Source organism: Oncorhynchus keta, chromosome 35 (genome assembly GCF_023373465.1).
Source record: "Oncorhynchus keta strain PuntledgeMale-10-30-2019 chromosome 35, Oket_V2, whole genome shotgun sequence".
Taxonomy (NCBI): Eukaryota; Metazoa; Chordata; class Actinopteri; order Salmoniformes; family Salmonidae; genus Oncorhynchus; species Oncorhynchus keta.
This window is the reverse complement of record NC_068455.1, coordinates 57757680-57781987: the sequence shown is the minus strand read 5'-3', so window position 1 is coordinate 57781987 and position 24308 is coordinate 57757680. Positions and strand designations below refer to the sequence as shown.

At 42.9% G+C, this 24308-nt stretch overlaps 1 protein-coding gene across 3 annotated transcripts; it reads left to right on the top strand.

The window, feature by feature from the left end:
- The first annotated feature begins 524 nt into the window (after positions 1–524).
- LOC118368695 (activated CDC42 kinase 1-like) lies at positions 525–23843 on the top strand. Of its 3 annotated transcripts, none has more exons than XR_004822405.2 (15): positions 525–802; positions 8101–8294; positions 8508–8578; positions 8982–9167; positions 11023–11175; positions 11449–11579; positions 11828–11974; positions 12195–12321; positions 16002–16148; positions 18086–18180; positions 18677–18913; positions 19252–19322; positions 21078–21583; positions 21679–21787; positions 21964–22110. XR_004822405.2 is itself a non-coding variant. In XM_035753003.2 (15 exons), exons 2-15 carry the CDS (start codon positions 8132–8134, stop codon positions 22162–22164), a joined length of 2331 nt encoding a protein of 776 aa, XP_035608896.1. In that variant the 5' UTR covers positions 525–802; positions 8101–8131; the 3' UTR covers positions 22165–23843. The 3 variants fall into 3 exon arrangements, 2 of the variants coding, with proteins under 2 accessions (XP_035608896.1, XP_035608897.1); XM_035753003.2 differs by having other exon boundaries at positions 21692–21787; positions 21964–23843; XM_035753004.2 differs by lacking the exon at positions 525–802 and adding an exon at positions 886–6291 and having other exon boundaries at positions 21692–21787; positions 21964–23843.
- The last annotated feature ends 465 nt before the right edge of the window (positions 23844–24308 follow it).

Genomic DNA, 24308 nt, shown 5'->3' with positions numbered 1-24308 from the left:
GAATGGATCTCCATGCCCTTTCTAGTGTGTTGTGTATAGTGAGAGGGAGCGAGGTGACTGGGAGGTACTGTACCACCAGTACCAGGAAGTACAAGGTGCAAGGAGGGGGCACTGCACTGTGTTGCTGTCTGGGTTTACATTCAAATCAGAGGTTATGCGAGAGGCATAAATCTAGTCAGACTGGTTATGCAGGAGCAGACAGGTATGGTTAAGAGAGTGAAAGAAACTCATTGCTACTGGCGCATTTCGGCATAAACCAAACAAGACATATAATAATGTGAAAACAGACATAAAAGGGAAGTTGAATCAGATTAAAGTTTTGGTCAACCAAGTAGAAAATATTATACCACATATAATTTGAATTATGGTGCGCTTGCACCACATTATGTGTAATACATTTTTGTGAAATAACAATTATTTTATGTGTAGGCAGGTGGCTAGGCAATTGTTGCACAGGTGGAAATTGAAAAGGGGTGGAGTGAAAATACTAGGAAGAGGCGGAGAGAGCAATGTGGACAGGTAGTCAAAAAAAAACACTGAATGCTGTTGCTAAAGTTTTCAACACCAGTTGAAGAGAGGATATTTTGCTATGAGATTAAACCGACAAACTTAAAAAATCAAAAATATTATCATTTATTTACGAAATTAAGAAAAACAGTATGGCACGTGATGTGGATTATACGTAGGCCTAGGTCTAACGATCCTATTGGGAATACCTTGATTTGTTGTAGCATATCCGAAAGCTGGGTTCATAAATAAGCAAGATCGTGGCCCTGGTGGACCGTGGGTCATTTTATTGACGGTTAGTATTTAGAGTTTATCTACATTAACTGAACTTCGGTATCAATTTGCCCCACCATATAGCAGCCTTGCCTTAATACAATAAGTCCACAGTCTTTATTCTAAAAGACAAAGCCATGGCGTCCCACAACTACAGTAGACTATGTTGTGTTAAATAACACATAGGTCAACACCTGTAGGTCTACTTTCAATGATTGATTCATTATTGGGGACTGTTCTACCCTCCCCTTTTACTGATTTAATATTAAATCCTGTGTAACAAATTAAAGAGTTACTTTTATGGATAGCTAACCCATATGAGAAAATATGGCAATGAGATTTTGATGGGCAAGAATGAATCAAATAAAAAAATATTAGAGAAAGGCTTCATTGTTCTTGAACGTGCTTCAGTAAGCTCCAAGGCATACTTTTGAGTGCATGAACCAGATAATTCAGAGCCTTTTGTTCTAAGTTGAGAAATGGATAATCATTTTAATGCTGACCTAATAGATTACAATTGTGCAATACTCTAATTTTATATAGACCTACAGGTGGCAATTCCACGATAACAGAATGACTCCTATTTTTCTCTTTTGAAAGTATGCCAAACAAAATACTTGTATTGCAAAGTTAAAGAAACCAAATAACTCTATGCACAGGGACTAATTTTAACAATTTCCACTGAACATTTTACAAAAACACATTTACTTGAAAAACAGTGCAGATGTAAAGTTTGGTAACAGAAGGGATAAAATCCCCCTCGGTTTTATTATTTTACACAGTGGCTGTTATTCAAATGAGGTCCGATTTAGTAAAATTCTCAAGTGTTTTAATCACTTAATAAATCCTAAACCAAATTTGTATCAGTAAAAACACTATAACTATTTGGTGGGTCTACCGTTACTTGTTAGTTCTGTGAACTTTTATTATCCTCCCTCATGTGGTAGAAATATTTGAAAATTCTGTGTCTTAAAGATATGTGAGTTTTTGTTAACAGAATGACAATACACAAGGCAATATTTCTTAAACTTACAGAAGGCAAATTATTTCTACAAAACTAAATACTCTTAGCTTTCATTTGACACCAAATTTGATGTGCTCCCATAAACTTCGTGTTAGTGCTCATTGGGCCTTTTGCATGGAAATTCCCTGTGTTTGATACCTTTTTCATAAGGGAAACTCAAGTCTGAAATTTCTGTGTTTGGTTGTTCATATTTACTGCTACTGCTACAAACTTCAGAAGTCTTTTTAAACCTCAAATAAACTACAAGTCTTACATTTCCTGCATTTCACGAAAGTTCTCCTGCAACAGCGTGATCGAATTATGATCCTACATCTGTACCAGTGAGCTCAGGATAAACTCCTCTTGACAAAGAATTAGTGTATAGCTTTTGAGTGATTTTCTTCTCAATTTAGGCATGAATTTGGATTTATGAACAAATACTTATTTAACTAAGGGGAAAAGTTATGTCATGGCTGAGAGAGTTTGGTGTTACAGTGCATATTCAGGACATCATGTATACCTGAAATAATTATTCAACTTCCAGGAAGCTTTTTTTGTTGACTGTTTGGTGACAGTACTGGTTGAGTCAGTCAGTTAGTCCATGCATTCTCTGTTACAAGAGCCTTTCTCTGTAAGGAGACGTTATACAAGTTTATTGTGTCATTATGATTCTTTGTCAAACTGTTTTTATTAGAAAGCCTGCTTATCAAGGATAATGTGTCCAGTGGGTTTTTAGACGTCTCCAGTTACTGTTAGGAGAATTATGTTCTCAAGGTTCATAAGCTGAACTTCAATTGGAATTCTCGGTCTGTGACCCAGAGGTTGTAAGGTTCTGGTTGAAATGAAACAGATAGAGACCAGTCCACAATAGTCAGTCACCAAAACATTTTTTTTTCTTGTCAAAACCAGTATGTAGTGGATCTAGGCATTTATTTTATGCCTGCTACATTAGGTTAGTTACCACCCAAAATTATTCAGTAGCTGAGCGGGTTAAAATGTATACACGTGTACATAAAGCGAAATGACCCTAAAAGCAGTTGTTTAAAAAAAAATCTCATATCAAATAATTTCTGTGTAACATTTCTGGATAACAATTTATGGGTACCTTACTATGATTGTTTTCAGTTAAAATGGTCAAAAAGAGACAAAAAAGGCTTCTTAGCAAAGATATATTTCTCAAGCAAGAATATTGTTCGGACTGTCTGGGAGTGGTCTGAGTGGGGAGGGGAAAACTGAAAACTAGCTGTTCTTGGCAGAACGTTTTGGAACTCTCTTTCTTATTGGTCTATTAACTAATTTACTGCCTGGTGACAGGTTGAAATTTCAGGCGGTCTTTGCAAACAGCTCTTACACTAAAAGGGTGTTATCATATTTTTTAAAACAATTTAACAGTATTATTCCAACCTCATAGTGTGGTAAAATACTGTATTAAAAAAACAGAAACATCTAGTTCTTGAATGTACTGGGCATTTAAAACAATGGGACGTGCGTGAGAAATGACCTCAGTGTTTGGTTGCACACATGTCTTTACTACAGAATTGCTCCATGGAGTGTCTCTGATGTGATATTTGGGTGCGGGTTTGGGAGTTGTCTTTGGGAATCTATTTGGACATGAGAAAGTGCTTGTCCGGGCTAGCCCCTTGCACCTCAGGCTGCATCAATGTGTCTGTCTCAAATAGAATCAAATCCAATTTGATTGGTCACATACACATGGTTAGCAGATGTTATTGCGTGTGTATTATGTTGATGCTTGTGCTTCTAGATCTGACAGTGCAGCAATATCTAACAAGTAATACCTAACAATTCCACAACAAATACTTAATACACACAAATCTAAGTAAAGGAATGGTATAAGAATATATAAATATATGGATGAGCAATGACAGAGCGGCATAGGCTAAGATGCAATGGATAGTATAAAATACAGTATATATACTGTACATATGAGATGAGTAATGCAAAATATGTAAACATTATTAAAGTGGCATTATTAATTATAGTGACTAGTGTTCCATTTATTAAAGTGGCCAATGATTTCAAGTCTGTATGTAGGCAGCAGCCTCTTTGTGCTTATGATGTCTGTTTAACAGTCTGATGGCCTTGAGATAGAATCTGATAGAAGCTGTCTCTCGGTCCCGGCTTTGATGCATCTGTACTGACCTCGCCTTCTGGATGGTTGCGGGTGAACAGGCAGTGGCTCCGGTGTTTGTTGTCCTTGATGATCTTTTTGGCCTTTCTGTGACATCAGGTGCTGTAGGTGTCCTGGAAGGCAAGTAGTTTGCCCCCGTGGATGCATTGTGCAGACCGCACAACCCTCTGGAGAGCCCTGCGGTTGTGGGCGGTGCTGTTGCCGTACCAGGCGGTGATTCAGCCTGACAGGATGCTCTCAATTGTGCATCAACCATCTCCTTTGTTTTGTTGATGTTGAGTGAGAGATTATTTTCCTGACACCACACTCCCAGAGCCCTCACCTCCTTCCTGTAGGCTGTCTCGTCGTTGTTGGTAATCAAGCCTACTACTACTGTATCGTCTGCAAACTTGATGATTGAGTTGGAGGCGTGCATAGCCACGCAGTCGTGGGTGAACAGGGAGTACAGGAGGGGGCTGAGCATGCACCATTGTGGGGCCCCAGTGCTGAGGATCAGCGAAGTGGAGATGCTGTTTCCTACCTTCGCCACCTGGGGGGGGCCCGTCAGCAAGTCCAGGACCAAGTTGCACAGGGCGGGGTTGCGACCCAGGGCCTCAAGCTTAATGATGAGCTTGGAGGGTACTATGGTGTTGAATGCTGAGCTTTAGTCAGTGAACAGCATTCTTACATAGGTATTCCTCTTGTCCAGATGGGATAGGGCAGTGTGCAGTGGGATGGCGATTGCAATGTCTGTGGACCTAGGGGGGTGGTAAGCAAATTGAAGTGGGTCAATGGTGACAGGTAAGGTGGAGGTGATATGATCCTTGACTAGTCGCTCAAAGCACTTCATGATGACAGAAGTGAGTGCTACGGGCAGATAGTAATTTAGTTCAGCTACCTTTACATTCTTGGGTACAGGAACAATGCTGGCCATCTTGAAGCAAGTGGGGACAGCAGACTGGGATAGAGAGAGATTGAATATGTCCGTAAACACACCAGCCAGCTGGTCTGTGCATGCTCTGAGGACGCTGCTAGGGATGCCGTCTGGGCCGGCAGCCCTGCGAGGGTTAACACGTTTAAATGCCTTACTTACGTCGGTCACGGAGAAGGAGAGCCCACAGTCCTTGGTAGTGGGCCGCGTCAGTGGTACTGTATTATCCTCAAAGCAGGCAAAGAAAGTTTTTAGTTTGTCTGGAAGTAAGACGCCGGAGTCCGTGACATAGCTGGTTTTCCTGTTTTAGTCCGTGAGTGTCTGTAGACCCTGCCACATACGTCTCATGTCTGAGCCATTGAATTGTGACTCCACTTTGTTCTATACTGACATTTTGCTTGTTTGATTGCCTTGCGGAGGGAATAACTACACTGTTTGTATTCAGCCATATTCCCAGTCACCTTTCCATGATAAAATGTGGTGATTCGCATTGTCTGTCTGTCTGTCTGTGAACATACTCAGTGTACAGTGGCTTTGCAAAGTATTCAGACCCCTTGACTTTTTCCACATTTTGTTACATTTACAGCCTTATTCTGAAATGGATTAAAGAGACTCGAAATTGAGCTCAGGTGCATCTTGTTTCCATTGATCATCCTTGAGATGTTTCTACAACTTGATTGAAGTACACCTGTGGTAAATTCAATTGATTGGACATGATTTGGAAAGGCATACACCTGTCAATATAAGGTTCCACAGTTGACAGTGCGTGTCGAAGGCATTGGGATTAAACGTCACGGATTGTGAAAAACTGAGTTTAAATGTATTTGGCTAAGGTGTATGTAAACTTCCGACTTCAACTGTATATGTGAGAACTGGTTAGAGTTTGCCAGAGTACTTGATACAGGAATGTAGGCCTCTGACTCACCCTTCTCTCCACTGATAACTCCGGTTGTTTTATGGCGCCAATTCCCTGAAGCGGAAGTCCACAGACAGACAATGATATGAGATGACAAGAGGCCTGTGTGTGAACTGGGAACATAGCTAGTTACTGTAAAACAGGCTGCCTCGTTATTCAATTGCAACTCGGAACAGGTACTGCCTCCTTTGGTACCAGCTCTTCGACTTTCTCTAATGTCCCTCCACTGAACAACATGAGTGAATTCTCAATTAAATTATGCATATTCAATTGGTGCATCTGCTGGGAAAAAGCAACAAGGCAATGCTTATGGCGCTGTTTCTTGTAATTGACTTGAAATGCATCCTCCCTTGAGGTTATCACTGGTCATGACTGGACTGGTGAAAGTGCCAGAGCTGCTGGCTGCTGGTAAGCTTTCTTGACCTGGACATACAGTTGAACTCGGAAGTTTACATACACCTCAGCCAAATACATTTAAACTCGGTTTATCACAATTCCTAACATTTAATCCAAGTTAACATTCCCTGTCTTAGGTAAGTTATGATCACCAATTTATTTTAAGAATGTGAAATGTCAGAATAATAGTAGAGAGAATTATTTATTTCAGCTTTTATTTATTTAATCACATTCCCAGTGGGTCAGCAGTTTAAAAAAACACTCAATTATTATGTGGTAGCATTGCCTTTAAATTGTTTAACTTGGGTCAAACGTTTCGGGTAGCCTTCCACAAGCTTCCCACAATAAGTTTTTTGAATTTTGGCCCATTCCTCAAGACAGAACTGGTGTAACTGAATCAGGTTTGCAGGCCTCCTTGCTTGCACACGCTTTTTCAGTTCTGCCCAGAAATGTTCTATAGGATTGAGGTCAGGGCTTTGTGATGGCCACTCCAATACCTTGACTTTGTTGTCCTTAAGCCATTTTGCCACAACTTTGGAAGTATGCTTGGGGTCATTGTCCATTTGGAAGACCCGTTTGCGACCAAGCTTTAACTTCCTGACTGACGTCTTGAGAGGTTGTTTCAATATATCCACATAATTTTGCTTCCTCATGAAGCTATCTATTTTGTGAAGTGCACCAGTCTCTCCTGCAGCAAAGCACCGCCACAACATGATGCTGCCACCCCCGTGCTTCACGGTTGGGATGTTCTTCGGCTTTTTCCTCCAAACATAATGATGGTCGTTATGGCTAAACAGTTATATTTTTGTTTCATCAGACCATAGGACATTTCTCCAAAAAGTACAATCTTTGTTCTCATGTGCAGTTGCAAACTGTGGTCTAGATTTTTTATGGTGATTTTGGAGCAATGGCTTCTTCCTTGCTGAGCGGCCTTTCAGGTTATGTTGATATAGGACTCGTTTTACTGTGGATATAGATACTTTTGTACATGTTTCCTCCAGCATCTTCACAAGGTCCTTTGCTGTTGTTCTGGGATTGATTTGCACTTTTCACACCAAAATACGTAATCTCTAGGAGACAGAACGGGTCTCCTTCCTGAGCGGTATGACGGCTGCGTGGTCCTATGGCGTTTATACTTGCGAACTATTGTTTGTACAGATGAACGTGATACCTTCAGGTGTTTGGAAATTGCTCCCAAGGATGAACCAGACTTGTGGAGGTCTACAATTTATTTTCTGAGGTCTAGTCTGATTTCTTCTGATTTTCCCATGATGTCAAGCAAAGAGGCACTGAGTTTGAAGGTAGGCTTTGAAATACATCCACAGGTACACCTCCAATTGATTCAAATGATGTAAATTAGCCTATCAGAAGCTTCTAAAGCCATGATATCATTTTCTGGACTTTTCCAAGCTGTTTAAAGGCACAGTCAACCTAGTGTATGTAAACTTCTGAACCACTGGAATTGTGATACAGTTAATTATAAGTGAAATAATCTGTCTGTAAACAATTGTTGGAAAAATTACTTATATCATGCACATAGTAGATGTCCTAACCGACATCCCAAAACTATAGTTTGTAAACAATACATTTGTGGAGTGGTTGAAAAACGAGTTTTAATGACTCCAACCTAAGTGTATATAAACTTCAGACTTCAACTGTACATGTTAGCCAACACATTGCTAACCTTTGTTAATTAACTCAGCTAAACAGCTGCTTTTAGCAAAAATGTGTTTGGAGTTAACTTTCTAGCTAATCGGCCGTTAGAGTTTACACTTCCTCTTCGAAATGCAATGTGGGGAGGTCAGAATAATGAAAAACTATGTACCCAATCTATTCATTTTAAAACTATGATTACTTCTCCTTGTCATTATCATTCACCTGATGATAAGACAAGACGTGAAACAATTGTTTTTGCTAATATATAATTGGGGTCCCTGGTTCGCCAGTTTGCCTAGTGCTGTGGTGACCCACAGGGTCATGCTGATGGAACAGGACACTCAGTGGCTGTACCACCTCCTGGCCGAGGTCCAGTTGGAGAGGTTTTACCTGCGTGTCCGGGACAGCCTCAACATCACCCGCGTAGAGCATTTCGCCTACGTTAAAGAGTCTGACCTCGAACAGATTGGCATCAGCAAACCAGGTCAGTACACCGTTGTCCTTTTTAAAAATGATTCTATAGCTATTTTTGGTAACACTTCATATGAAAAGCCCCTATGTTGTGCATTATAATGCACTATGAATAGTTCACATGGGATTATAAATGCCTTATGAAGAGGGTATTCATGTGAAGTGTAACCCTTGTTTATATGATGTATGGCCAAATCTTTTATATCGAATATTTGTCTACGTGTAGGACAGAGAAGATTATGGGAGGCTGTGAAAAACTTCAAGATCAGCGTGAGGCCCAAATCGTGGATGGCCAAGGTAAGAACTTTACATGGGGCTCCCGAGTGGCGCAGTGGTCTCAGGCACTGCATCTCGGTGCTTGAGACGTCACTACAGACACCCTGGTTCGAATCCAGGTTGTATCACAACCGGCTGTAATTGGGAGTCCTATAGGGCAGAGCACAAATGGCCCAGTGTCGTCTGGGTTTGGCTGGTGTCGGCCATCATTGTAAATAAGAATTTGATCTTCACTGACTTGCCTAGTTAATTAAAGAAAGGTTAAACATCTCTCAAGTCCCTCCAGAATGCAATTTACTATTATATACCATTTGTTACAAGGTAGTGGTGAGTTCTTTGAAATAAGTACCAGACATTACTGATTGACACAACATAATAATTGGAATGCTCACCTGTCACTCATGTTGATCTGTTGGTCCCCCAGGCTATCAGTGGGTGTGGTCCAGAGGGGGGTGATCAATGGGGCAGCGTGGGGTCAGGCCAGGAGAAAGGGGGGCGGGCCCTCACCTGTCTGATCCAGGACGATGAGCTGACTCTGGGGGAGAAGCTGGGAACGGGCTCCTTCGGTGTGGTGAAGAGAGGAGAGTGGCAGACCCCCACTGGGAGAGTGGTGAGTGGATTTGTTCAAATGTATGTTGCTTCTGGTGAGACAGTATTTAACTTTTATTTTACTCACCAACATTAAAAGGCAGAGCTAGGTTGACAGTTTAGAAAGTCACAGGGCAAGATACTGTACCTTCAAAAGGATCAATAGAAATTGCATAACAGAAATAAAAAATAATTTGCATTGAAGTACAGTGCCTTCGTGAAGTATTCATACCCCTCCCGCTTTTCCACATTTTGTTAGTTTACAGCCTTATTCTAAAATAGATTAAACTCTTTTCTCCCCCTCATCAATCTACACACAATAACCCATAATGACAAAGTGAAAACAGGTTTTTAGAATTGTTTGTACATTTATTAAAAATAAATGTAAAAATACAATTTCTACATAAGTATTCAGACTCTTTTCTAAGAGACTCGAAATTGAGCTCAGGTGCATCTTATTTCCAGTGGAGTCCACTTATGGTAAATTCAATTGATTGGACATGATTTGGAAAGGCACACACCTGTCTATATAAGGTTCCACAGTTGACAGTGCATGTCAGAGCAACAACCAAGCCATATGAGGTCGAAGGAATTGTCCGTAGAGCTCCAAGACAGGATTGTGTCGAGGCACAGATCTGGGGAAGGGTATCAAAAATTGTCTGCAGCATTGAAGGTCTCCAAGAACACAGTGGCCTCCATCATTCCAAGACTCTTCCTAGAGCTGTCTGCTCAGCCAAACTGAGCAATCTGGGGAGAAGGGCCTTGGTCAGGGAGGTGACCAAGAAACTGATGGTCACTCTGACAGAGCTCCAGAGTTCCTCTGTGGAGATGGGAGAACCTTCCAGAAGGACAACCATCTCTGCAGCACTCCACCAATCAGGCCTTTATGGTAGAGTGGCCAGACAGAAGCCACTCCTCAGTAAAAGGAACATATCAGCCCACTTGGACTTTGCCAAAAGGCACCTAAAGGACTCTCAGTCCATGAGAAACAAGATTCTATGGTCTGATGAAACCGAGGTTAAGCTCTTTGGTCTGAATGCAAAGAGTCACGTCTGTAGGAAATGTGGCACCATCACTACGGTGAAGCATGGTGGTGGCAGCATCATGCTGAGGGGATGTTTTTCAGCGGGAGGGAGTTGGAGACTAGTCAGAATCAATGGAAAGATGAACGGAGCATAGTACAGAGAGATCCTTGATGAAAACCTGCTCCAGAGCGCTCAGGACCGCAGACTGGGGCGAAGGTTCACCTTCCAACAGGACAATGACCCTAAGCACAGAGCCAAGACACCGCAGGAGTGGCTTTGTGACAAGTCTCTAAATATCCTTGAGTGGCCCAGCCAGAGCCCGGACTTGAACCCGATCGAACATCTCTGGAGAGACCTGAAGATAGCTGTGCAGCGACTCTCCCCATCCAACCTGACAGAGCTTGAGAGGATCTGCAGAGAAGAATGGGATAAACTCCCCAAGTACAGGTGTGCCAAGCTTGTAGCATCATACCCAAGAGGACTTGAGGCTGTAATCGCTGTCAAAGGTGCATCAACAAAGTACTGAGTAAAGGGTCTGAAAACGAATGTAAATGTGACATTTCAGTTTATTTATCTTTTATAAATTAGCAAACATTTCTAAAAACATGTTCTTGCTTTGGCGTTATGGGGTATTGTGTGTACATTGATGAGTGAATTTGTTTTTTTAAACCCATTTTAGAATAACGCTGTAACAAAACATAATATGGAAAAAGTCAAGGGGTCTGAATACTTTCCGAATGCGCTGTATATTCCCATTGCAATTTAAATTGCATTATAATCTTTCCCAAATGGCATTAATCAGCACACCTAACTCCTCCATCCTTCCCCTTCTTCTTTCTGTTGCCATGACAGCTGCCGGTGGCAGTGAAGTCTCTGAAAAGTAGCCTTTCCAGACAGACAGACACCATGACAGACTTTCTCCAGGAGGTGACCACCATGCAGTCTCTTGACCACCCCAACATCATCCGCCTCTACGGAGTAGTGCTCACACAGCCCCTCAAGATGGTGAGAGTGCCATTCTCTCTATCCTCTTAAAGGTGGAGTATAAAACATATTTAGTATTTTTCCTATTTCTGCATTGTAATCCTTTCATGCATGGGCCTTTGCATATGCTAATATTCTAATTGGTAGAATTGCTATTGAAATACAGGCATGCCAATTTAAATAAACATTGAATGGTCATTCAGATGTTGTGTTTATCGCAGAATTCACTCAGGGAATTGGAGGGAAAATGTAGTATAAAGAAGTGACTTTAAAACCCTATTCTCATCCTCCCAGGTGACAGAGTTGGCCTGTCTGGGGTCCCTGTATGACATGCTGCGCTCTCGCCAGCACGAGTACCCCCTGGCACGCCTCTGGCTCTTCGCCACCCAGATAGCAGCGGGTATGGAGTACCTGGAGGGTCGCAGGTGAGGCACAAACAGTCCAACTCTACAGACAGAATATGCAATTTTACCCACTAACTTCACTGTAACCCTAAACGTCAACAATTCCTTGAACCAACTTCATGCATATGTTTTATCCTCAATTGACTGGAATTTCCGTAATGCCAATGAAATTTCAGCAGAGGCGGAAGGAAGACACTTCTAGCCAATGAAAATGCTGAACCATTCCTGGTTGAAGCCGGTATAGTGGGCCTGTGTTATATCTCCCCCAGGTTCATCCATAGGGACCTGGCTGCCCGGAACGTTCTACTGGCCTCCAGGGAGATGGTGAAGATTGGGGACTTTGGTCTGATGAGGGGCCTGAGCCAGGAGACAGACCACTACGTGATGACGGCCCACAGACGTATCCCCTTTGCCTGGTGAGCTGAAGGAGAACATCAGGGTGTTTGTGGGGGGATATATCATTGATCAGTCATTGATTGTTTAACAGTGTGACCGAATGGAAGCCGGTGTGGAGAAGGGAGATATCACTACTATGGAATTTTCTTTGGTAAATGATTGGCAGTTTGTAGTAATTCCATCTCTCTCTCTCGCTCGGTCTCTTTTTTCTCCATATCGCTCCTCCCACGCTCCCCCCAGGTGTGCCCCAGAGAGTCTGCGTGTGGGCTCTTTCACCCACTCCTCTGACGTGTGGATGTTTGGGGTCATTCTCTGGGAGATGTTCACCTACTGTGAGGAGCCTTGGCGGGGGCTATCTGGCAGACAGGTATGTGTAGACACACTGTACACATTGTTATGATGCCAGAGTCAGACAGAACTTGCTTAGGCAGGAAAGAAGAGGAATTTGTACACAGCCACCGCTGGGGTTTTCCAAAATCTAGGAGCATTTACTGTTTTCCAAATTTAGAAGCAGAGTCAGAGATAGAGCTTAAAAAGTAGCTTGATTTAGCTTTCTTAATCGAGAGAGTACATCTGTTTCTCAATTGGCTGACAGATTGCCAGTCCACTATAGAGTCAGTTTTCCTTGCTTTGGCCCAGGCCTGATTTCTCATCTGAATGTAACTCAGAAGAAAACCCAGGGTTAGATCTATACAACATGACCAAAAGTATGTGGATACCTGTTCATCGATCATCTCATTCCAAAATCATGGGCATTAATATGGAGTTGGTCCCCCTTTGCTGCTATAACAGCCTCCACTCTTCTGGGAAGAACTAGATGTTGAAGCATTGCTGCGGGGTCTTGCTTCCTTTCAGCCACAAGAGCATTAGTGAGGTCAGGCACTGATGTATTGCAATTAGGCCTGGCTCGCAGTCGGCGTTCCAATTCATCCCAAAGGTGTTCGAGGGGGTTGAGGTCAGGGCTCTGTGCAGGCCAGTAAATGTTCTTCCACACCGATCCTGACAAACCATTTCTGTATGGACCTCGCTCTGTGCACGAGGGCATTGTCATGCTGAAACAGGAATGGCCCTTCCCCCAAACTGTTGCCACAGAATCGTCTAGAAAGTAATTGTATGCTGTAGCGTTATGATTTCCCTTCACTTGAACTAAGAGGCCTAGCCTGAACCATGAAAACAACCCCAGACCATTATTTCTCCTCCAGCAAACTTAACAGTTGGTACTATGCATTCAGGCAGGTAGGGTTCTCCTGGCATCACGCCAGATGGTGAAGCGTGATTCATTACTCCAGAGAACACATTTCCAATGCTCCAGAGTCCAATGGTGGTGAGCTTTACACCACTCCAGCCGACACTTGGCATTGTGCATGGTGATCTTAGGCTTGTGTGCAGCTGCTCGTCCATGGAAACCCATTTCATGAAGCTCCCGATGAACAGCTCTTGTGCTGATGTTGCTTCCAGAGGCTGTTTGGAACTCTGTTTGACTCTGAATTGTTTAAAATGGGCATGTTCATCTGCCAGAGGAATAAATATATAGGATACATTTTCTAGAGCCAACTCAGTGTCAGAAATATAGGAGATAGTGGCTATGTATGGCACCAGCCTTGCGCATGGTGTCCCCGGTTCCCCTGCCAGAGCCTTCCTCCTCTCCAGCGCTGCCGGACTCTCCCGCCTGTCCAGCGTTACCGGAGCCTTCCTCCTCTCCAGCGCTGCCGGAGTCTCCCGCCTGTCCGGCGCTGCCAGAGCTTCTGCCCCTCAGTCCAGAGGCGCCAGAGCTCCTCCGTCCAGCGCTGCCGGAGCCTTCCTCCTCTCCAGCGCTGCTGGAGTCTCCAGTCTGCCCAGCGCCGCCTGAGCTACCCATCTGCCCAGCGCCATCAGAGTCTCCCATCTGTCCTGAGCCGCCAGTCTGTCCTGAGCCGCCAGTGCCGCCAGTCTGTCCTGAGCCGCCAGTGCCGCCAGTCTGTCCTGAGCCGCCAGTCTGTCCTGAGCCGCCAGTGCCTCCAGTCTGTCCTGAGCCGCCAGTGCCGCCAGTCTGTCCTGAGCCGCCAGTCTGTCCTGAGCCGCCAGTACCGCCAGTCTGTCCTGAGCCGCCAGTGCCTCCAGTCTGTCCTGAGCCGCCAGTGCCTCCAGTCTGTCCTGAGCCGCCAGTGCCGCCAGTCTGTCCTGAGCCGCCAGTCTGTCCTGAGCTGCCAGTGCCTCCAGTCTGTCCTGAGCCGCCAGTGCCGCCAGTCTGTCCTGAGCCGCCAGTGCCTCCAGTGCCTCCAGTCCTGTCCTGAGCCGCCAGTGCCGCCAGTCTGTCCTGAGCCGCCAGTGCCGCCAGTCTGTCCTGAGCTGCCAGTGCCGCCAGTCAGCCAGGAGCCGCCAGGAGCCGCCAGTCTGCCAGAATCTGCCAGAGTCGTCAGCCAGTACGGAGCTACCCCTCTGTCCCGAGCTGCCCCTATGTCCCGAGCCGCCCCTCTGTCCCGAGCTGCCCCTCTGCCCAGTGGGGTCATTTAGAAGGGTCGCCGTGGTTAGGAGGCCACGGAAGCGGACAATGTGGAGGACTAAGACTATGGTGAAGTGGGGGCTACGTCCAGCACCAGAGCCGCCACCGAGGACAGATGCCCACCCAGACCCTCCCCAATAGGTTCAGGTTTTGCGGCCGGAGTCCGCACCTTGGGGGGGGGGGGTACTGTCACACCCTGACCATAGTTTGCTTTGTATGTTTCTATGTTTTGTTTGGTCAGGGTGTGATCTGAGTGGGCATTCTATGTTGTGTGTCTAGTTTGTCTGTTTCTGTGTTTGGCCTGATATGGTTCTCAATCAGAGGCAGGTGTTAGTCATTGTCTCTGATTGGGAACCATATTTAGGTAGCCTGTTTTGTGTTGGGTTTTGTGGGTGGTTGTCTCCTGTGTCAGTGTTTGTACCACACGGGACTGTTTCGGGTTTTCACGTTTCTTGTTTTGTAGTTTATTCATGTATAGTTTCTTTATTAAAGAACCATGAATTATAACCATGCTGCTTTTTGGTCCGCCTCTTACATCCACGGTGACCTCTAAACAATGCACTATGCTCTAGAATGATGTGATGTGTCTCTTGATGAAAGCACTTGTTTCAATAATGCACCTATAGGTAAATGCACTTTTTAAACAATGCACTTTTATGAATAATACAAATAAAGATATTAAATGTGTTTTTCAATGACACAACACATTACACAGAAATTAAGATACGCTCTCAATGTTCAGAATGTTTCCACCTCCTTTTCCAAGTGTTCTTTTGCTTGTTTGTTTGTTCGTCTGAATGCTTGCTTCCCTCAAGGCCTGAACCATCCTTCAGAAATCCCTCAGAAAACCTTCGTCTTTCTCCCTCTGTTGGTTTTGTGTTTGTTTGTCTATGTCCTAATTCTTGTTGTCGTCCTTGTTGGGTTTATTGTCCCCCTATCCCATTATTTCCTTGTGTTGCCTGATGATTCAGCAGATGAGTCCTGCAAGAACCAAGTCGATCAATCTCTCAAAACCTCTCAAACCTATTTCCACACAAAAAAAGTATCTTCTAATTCCTCTAGATGGGCAGAACACGGCAATGCACTAAAATAACTCAACTGTACACATTTTTACAAAAATTACAATTTAAGGAGGAGCTCTTCTTAAGTGCTGCTGCTCATGGAATTGGTTTCCAGGAGATGATACTGGCAAAATAGGAAAAGAACAATATATACATTTAGGATAAATGAATTACTAGATACAGTATATGGGAAACATTAACACGCCAAATCATTTATAAGGGGAATTAAATAATGAGTGTTTGTAACGAGAGCTAATGAGTTAGATTTATCAGGTACACCTTGTAGGTAGAGCACTTGAAGTTGAACCATGACTCAAAAGGACACAAGGCTCTAAGCATTTGTACGACCTCTGAAATATTTGAGCCCTTTGTACCAAATCAAATATTCAATATTGTGTGTGTGTGTGTGTGTGTGTGTGTGTTTGTGTCCACAAACATCTTCAATATCACAACAATGCAATGACTTTGTCATTAAACGTTCCCCACTCTTTTTTTCTCTCTCAGATCCTCTGGCGTGTGGAGCTGGAGGGACAGCGTATGGAGAGACCCCCTGACTGTCCTCAGGAACTCTACTCTGTGATGAGAAAGTGTTGGGCCTGCACCCCCTCCAACCGACCCACCTTCTCCCAGCTCACCACCCTGGTCGCAGAGGTAACACTGTAAATATTTATGTGTACAGTACCAGTCAAAATTTTGGACACACCTACTCATTCAAGGGTTTTTCTTTATTTTTTACTATTGTCAACATTGTAGAATAATAGTGAAGACATCAAAACTGTGAAAATAACACATATGCAATCATGTAACCAAAAAAAGTGTTAAACAAATAAAAATATATTTGAGATTCTTCAAAGTAACCACCCTTTTTCTTGATGACAGCTTTGCACACGCTTGGCATTCTCTCAACCAGCTTCATGAGGTAGTCACCTGGAACGCATTTCAATTAACAGGTGTGCCGTAAAAGTTCATTTGTGGAATTTCTTTCCTTCTTAATGGGTTTGAGCCAATCAGTTGTGTGTGACAAGGTAGGGGTGGTATACTATTTGGTAAAAGACCAAGTCCATACTATGGCAAGAACAGCTCAAATAAGCAAAGAGAAACGACAGTCCATTATTACTTTAAGACAAGAAGGTCAGTCAATACGGGATGTTTCAAGAACTTTAAAAGTTTCTTCAAGTGCAGTCGCAAAAACCATCAAGCGCTATGATGAAACTGCCTCTCATGAGGACCGCCACAGGAAAGGAAGACCCAGAGTTACCTCTGCTGCAGAGGATAAGTTCATTAGAGTTACCAGCTCCTCAGAAATTGCAGCCCAATTAAATGCTTCACAGAGTTTAAGTAACAGACATCTCAACATCAACTGTTCAGAGGAGACTAAATGAATCAGGCCTTTATGGTCGAATTGCTGGAAAGAAACCACGACTAAAGGACACCAATAAGAAGAAGAGACTTGCTTGGGCCAAGAAACACAAGCAATGGACATTAGACCAGTGGAAATCTGTCCTTTGGTCTGATGAGTCCGAATTTGAGATTTTGGTTCCAACCGCAACACACGGAGATCATTCGTTCACCCACACCGCATCTTACAAAGACATGGCGATTGGAACCAAAAATCTCCCATTTAGACTCCAGGCCAAAGGACACATTTCCACTGGTCTAATGTCCATTGCTCATGTTTCTTGACCCAAGCAAGTCTCTTCTTCTTCTTGATGTCCTTTTGTAGTTTTTTTGTTGTTGCAGCAATTCGACCATGACGACCTGATTCACACAGTCTCCTCTGAACAGTTGATTTTGAGATGTGTCAGTTACTTGAACTCTGTGAAGAACTTATTTTGGCAGCAATTTCTGAGGCTGGTAACTATTTAACTTTTTGCGACTGCACTTGAAGAAACTTTCAAAGTTCTTGAAATGTTCCATATTGACTGACCTTCATGTCTTAAAATAATGATGGACTGTCATTTCTCTTTGCTTATTTGAGCTGTTCTTGCCATAATATGGACTTGGTCTTTTACCAAATAGGGTTATCTTCTGTATACCACCCCTACCTTGTCACAACACAACTGATTAGCTCAAACAAAACGCATGAAGAAGGAAAGAAATTCCACAAATGAGCTTTTAACAAGGCACACCTGTTAATTGAAATTGATTCCAGGTGACTACCTCATGAAGCTGGTTGAGAGAATGCCAAGAGTGTGCAAAGCTGTCATCAAGGCAAAAGGTGGCTATTTGAAGAATCTTATATATAAAATATATTTTGATTTGTTTAACACTTTTTTGGTTACTACATGATTCCATATGTGCCATTTAATTTTCTACAATGTAGAAAATAGTAAAAATAAAGAAAAACCCTTGAATGAGTAGGTACTGTACATTTGAACTTTTGACTGGTACTGTACATTTATTATATATGTATAAATGTATGCTCACATTTGCATTATACTCACATAATACACTCTAATCAAGTGGCTCCCAAGCATGTTCACATTAGCATTTAAGAGTCAATATGGCCAGTGACCAAAATAAAGGCGGTTGGACTGCGAGACAGTGGCATAAAATGGTTTCCTCTCCCCTCTTCCCTCTCTATCCAGGCTCAGCCTTTGGAGGTGTGTGCTGTACGGGACTTTGTGGAACCTGGAAAACTCGCCCTCCTGTCCAACGACCTAGTGACCATCATAGACCATAGGTAAGAGAGAAGAAGGATGGGGAGATGGAGAAAAGAGATCGGAAGAAACAGAGGTTCATTGTTAAACTTAGACATATTGCTTCAAAGAGAGAAACTTTTAAACCTGAATTCCGTTGCATTGACTGTTAACCCTAATCCTCACATTTTTGCCACATTGTGGTCATTCTTGAGAGGGGTGGTCTAAGGCCTTCAAGTCAGATGCCAAGAATAAAAGATTTGAAGATCTGACTCAAGTTTGCTAAAGTTTTCAGAGAGTCCTATGTAAAAGGATGTCAAGACATTTTATAAGAGAGCTTTATAATCGTTTATAGAGAGTACATTTTTTGTGAATATGTAGTTCGAAGTCATCAATAAACTGTTATGTCATTTGTTGGAATTGTATGATTGCCTTTTCTTAATGTGACCATTTAAAATTGTATCCATGTGTTTTTTATTTCGCTTACTGTATATCTACATGTAGCTTATATGATTTGACTGTATGGTTCCCCTCCTGTAGTCTGGAGCTGTGTGAGTGGAAGGGCCAGAACCAAAGGACCTTGATAGTGGGCTGGTTCCCCCCGAGCCTGGCTGCTCCCTCCCTCTCCGCCCCCAGCAGCGCCCCTACTCTTCCCACCACAGCCCCCGTCGCTGCATCAAGCCTCATCCCGGCCCCCCTGAAGGGCAGTCTGCAGCACACGGGGCAGAGTGAGACCCACCCCGACCGTAACTGGGGCACGCCGGAATGCCTCGACGAGTCAGTCAAGTTTCCACTTTTTGATGACTCTTTGATATATAGCTGTTGAGCATCATCATGCTATATGCTAGCCTGGGCTCCTGACTATTTTTGCTGTCATTAATGCCACATTGTTGCCTTGTCTTGTTTAGCATTACAGATATCCGTTGTCATATATCGATAGAAATCAAGTAAAAACTGCATTTGTTTGCATCTTTGTTGGTGGCCCACTATTGGTGGTAAACAAATCTTGCAGAGTAAGTAAGATGAATGCCTTGAACCTTTGATATTGTCAGTGTACAACCCTGACCCATGTTTGTTTGAATACTGTGTTTTTAGCTGACCTCTGACCTTTTCAGGAGAGTAAACTGGAGAAGAAGCCCAGCAAATAGAGAGAGAGAGGGCGGCTCCAATTTACAGAAAATGTCAGGTACCAACTTCAATAAGTTATTTACTCTTAATTTGATTATTATATGACTGATACTAACATGTTCTCAAAATAATATTAGCTAATATTCAATCCATACATATAATTGTCTTGTGGGTAGCAATCTGTAGCTAATTGGGCACATTACAGCTCTTCTAATTGTTTAGACCTTTGGTACCCTTCGTAGTGTACTAGCCTCAAGAGCAGAGGGTCACAAGTTTTATATTACATAGTGAAAACCACCCTCAACATGCTGTACACTGTAGTTATTTTGTACAAAATACATATACTGTATACAGTACCACTCAAAACCCATTCAATGGTTTTAATTTTTTACTATTTCTACATTGTAGATGTAATGCCTGTGGTGTAGTAGAGGAAGAAGTCAGACGCAGGAAACAGAGAGTTCAGAGTAGCGCTATACTTTTTTCACCACACAGGTGAAAAAGATGCCACTCAAGCAAATGCCCCAAAACACAGGGGAACTAAACAATCCTGAATAACTCACGTACACGAACAACCGTGACTTACAGGCGTATACACGAGTACACATAAAACAATCCCGCACACCCAGCAGACGGGCCAGCTGGATAATATAGCCCAACTAATTAACCTAACTAAACACAGGTGTAACTAATAAACAGACAAGGAGGGGAAGAAAAAGATCAGTGGCAGCTAGTAGGCCGGTGACGCCGAGAGCCACCCGAACAGGAAGGGGAGCCACCTTCGGTAGGAGTCGTGACAGTAGAATAATAGTGAAGACATTAAAACTAAGAAATAACACATATTTGATATTCTTCAAATTAGCCACCCTTTGTCTTGATGACAACTTTGCACACTCTTGGCATTATCTCAACCAGCTTCATGAGTTAGTTACCTGGAATACATTTCAATTAACAGGTGTGACTTGTTCAAAGTTCATTTGTGGAATTTCTTTTTTTCTTAATGCGTTTGAGCCAATCAGTTGTATTGTGACAAGGTAGGGGTGGTATACAGAAGATAGCCCAAATAGTAACATACACATCTCAACATCGACTGTTCAGAGGAGACTGCGTGAATCAGGCCTTCGTGGTCAAATTGCTGCAAAGAAACCACTACTAAAGGACACCAATAATAAGAAGAGACTTGCTTTGGCCAAGAAACATGAGCAGAAATCTCTGCATGTGTGGTTCCCACCGTGAAGCATGGAGGAGCAGGTGTTATTGTGTGGGGGGTGCTCCACAGCATTCTGCAGCGATACGCCATCCCATCTGGTTTGCGTTTAGTGGGACTATCATTTGTTTTTCAACAGGACAATGACCCAACACACCTCCAGGCTGTGTAAGGGCTTTTTGACCAAGAAGGAGATGGTGTGCTGCATCATCTGATCTGGCCTCCACAATCAACCGACCTCAACCCAATTGAGATGGTTTGGGATGAGTTGGACCGCAAAGTGAAGGAAAAGCAGCCAACAAGTGCTCAGCATATGTAGGAACTCCTTCAAGACTGTTGGAAAAGCTTTCCAGGTGAAGCTGGTTGAGAGAATGCCAAGCATGTGCAAAGCTGTGATCAATGCAAAGGTGAGCTACTTTGAAGAATCTCAAATATATTTTGATTTGTTTGACACTTTTTTGGTTACTGCATGATTGCATTTGTTTTATTTCATCACTTTGATGTCTTCACTATTATTTCACAATGTTTAAATAGTAAAATAAAGTAGGTGTGTCCAAACTTTTGACTGGTACTGTATGTTTAATAGAACTATCCATCTGTCCCCAGGTATGACCAGGAGTCTGGAGTCTGTCCTGAGTGATCCCCAGAGCAGGACCTTAGGAGGGGTCAAGGTGAACCCCCGTCGTGGACCCCTCCCCAACGCCATGGTTGCCCGCAGCGTTGTGGTGCAGCAGGATCCCCATCGGTTCAGCGAGGCCAGCATCAACCCCCCACCTCGACCGCTCCCGCCCAACCTCAAACGCGTCAAGATTCCCCAGGTGGCCTTGTTCCGAGATCGGAGGCCTGTAAATCCATCCCCAGGTTCCTTGTGGCCTCCACAACCTCAAAAGAATCCTCAGCAGCAGATGCTACAGCCACCCCAGCACCAGCTGCAGCAGACTATGGGGGGCAGCGACCTGGGCAAAATGGCCCACATGGCATGGTCCAAACCAGCACTGGATGACTATGGGGACAAGGAGAGGAATCAAGAAAAGGAGTGGGTGGTGAGGGAACGAGAGAGGGAGAGGTACCCGTCTCAAGTACAACACACCAGGGAAGCCTTCATAGCACAGGTATTGAATGGATGTATGATCTTTAGTTCTTGAGTTGTTAGACATATTACAGAATTCAGGATTTGTGATTGGCCTGAAGTTCTAAGGTCCTCTAGTCTGATTGGTCAGGTCACGGAAGCAGTGCATGGAGTGACCAATGAGGAGGTTCGGAACGCACTTCACTGCAATGAATGGAACCCTATAAGGGCCCAGCAACAACTCAAGGTTCGACAGAATTACTCTAATTCATACTTAATACATGTATTATTTCCATGTACTTCAAAATGTATTCTTCATCGAAAAACCTAGTTTACTAAGAATGCAAAAATTATGTAATGTTCAATGTGATGCACCAACCTTGTGCTCTCTCCTCTCTCGCTCATTCCCTCCCTCCTTCTCAGATGGAGCAGCTGCACTCTCTGAGCCTGTGTTCTCGTGACGACTGCCTAAGGATCCTGTCCCGCTATCAGTGGGATCTACAGCTGGCCAGCCGCTACCTGTTCAGAATGGTACGGGAGGAGAGGACTGGAGGAGGAGAAAGGGAGAGGAGGGATGGAGAGAGAGAGGCACCCCCTGCTGCAATGGAGAGACGAGGAGTATGAGAGGTGTGGGGATGGAGGGATACTGGAAACAGAGGACAATAAAGATTTACGAAATTGAAGAGGGACTGAGGAGCTATTTGAGGAATTTAAGAGATGGGATGGTTGATGAAAAAGGAATGGAATATATATGAAGTGAACCATAAAGACATTACAGTCCTCCAAAATACAATTGATCCCTTTTTACAATTCTGTTTAGTCTTTTTTAATGACGTGACAGACAGCCACGTCCTCTCTGTTCTCAAAAGTAGTTGTGTATCATGATGAATTTGTAAATAGAGTACCGTACAAAAGTATTCAGACCCCTTGGATTTCTTCACATTTTATTGTGTTACAAAGTGGGATTCAAATTGATTGAATTGTTATTTTTTGTCAAAAATTTACACAAAATACTCTGTCAAAGGGATACAAAAATTCTAACATTTTAAAAACTAAAATATAGTAATTGCATTAAGTATTCAGGTCCTTGACTCAATACATGTTAGAAACACCTTTTGGCGTCGCTTACATCTGTGAGTCTTCTTGGATAAGTCTATAAGAGCTTCATATACCCGGATTGTGCAATATTTGTCAATTATTCATTTTAAAATTATTCAAGCTCTGTCAAGATGTTGGTGATCATGGCTAGACCGCAATGTTGAAGTATTGCCATAGATTTTTAAGCAGATTTAGGTCAAAACTAACTTGGCCACTCATGTACATTCAATGTCTTCTTGGTAAGCAGCTCCAGTGTAGATTTGGCCTTGTGTTTTTAGGTTATTATACTGCTGAAAAGTGAATTCCTCTCATAGTCTCTGGTGGAAAGCAGACGGAAGCAGGTTTTCCTCTAGGATTTTACCTGTGCTTAGCTCCATCCCGTTTTTTTTATCCTGAAAAAATCCCCAATATTTTCTAAAGGGAAGCATACCCATAACATGATGCAGCCACCACCATGCTTGTAAATAAGGAGGCAGTTACTCAGTGATGTTGTATTTGCCCCAAACAAGACTTTGCATTCCAGCCAAAAAGTGTATTCCTTTTCTATGTTTTTTTAGCAGTTACTTTAGTGCCTTGTTATTATTTTAACTACAATAGTGTTGCTACCATCACAGCCATTGAACTCTGTAGCCCATGGCAACACAGCAGTTTCATTCCTGTCCTGCAGCTCAGTTCAGGATGACTATTTTTTATGTCTGGGTGGTTTAATACATAATCCACAGCATAACAATTCACTTGACCATGATGAAAGAGCTATTCAATGTCTGATTTGTTATTGTTGCTCACTTCCATTATCCTTCTTTGATTCTTTCGAAAAGCTTCTTAGTTGAATCTGTACTTGAAATTCAATACTTGACTTTACAGATGTGTGTACGGGGGACAGAGAAAGAGTTAGTAATTAAACAAATCCATGTGATTTGTTTAGCCACATTTACTCCTGAACTAATTTAGGCTTTCCTAAACAAAGAGGCTGAATACGTATGCAACAACTATTTTAGTTATGAATATTTGATTTATCATTAAAATATATATTTTACATCCTCATTTAAGAGAATTTTGTGTAGATTGTTTACAATTAAATCCATTTGAATCCCACTTTACCCCAATAAAATGAAGAAATTCAAGTGGTCTGAACACTTTTGCAAGGCACTGTATTGTATTAGCATTGATTATATTTGTTGAATAAAATGTTGATACAAATTGTGCATGGCGCGAGTGATGTGTACATGTTACTCATGCCCCTCAATTTACACCCAGTCAAGAGAGTTGGGATGTTGTAAGAATCAAAAGATGATCTACAGAGTGATGTAATTTCCTTTCAGAGGAAGTGTTTGTCAATTCTCTGCTTTGACTTCCTTTACCACTTTAGTTGAGGTGAATTGTGAGTTTCTCCTTATGCTGTCTAAAACTACAGCTTTACAGGAGCTGGTCACATAGGGCTGGAGAATCCATAGTACTAGGTAAGGACATGAGCTTATCCGATCCTGCACCTCAGCAGGGGGGGGGTCCCGGCCTTTTTCCTGTCTACTACAGGACTTGGTTATATTTCAGGCCCTCCTGGCACATCGCCACTACCGTTTTAGGAATGGTTAAGAGTTATGGAATGAGACTAAGGGCCATAATGTAATTAGGCCCATGACTTGGAAAAAGGTGGATGGAGACGAAAAGCC

What these genes read in the sequence shown, in the direction of transcription:
- LOC118368695 (XM_035753003.2), top strand. Translation starts at nt 8,132, where the DNA reads ATGCTGATGGAACAGGACACTCAGTGGCTGTACCACCTCCTGGCCGAG. An exon ending in TCACACAGCCCCTCAAGATG is followed by an intron (nt 11,176 to 11,448) that starts GTGAGAGTGCCA and finishes TCATCCTCCCAG; the next exon opens with GTGACAGAGTTGGCCTGTCT. An exon ending in ACGCCGGAATGCCTCGACGA is followed by an intron (nt 18,914 to 19,251) that starts GTCAGTCAAGTT and finishes TGACCTTTTCAG; the next exon opens with GAGAGTAAACTGGAGAAGAA.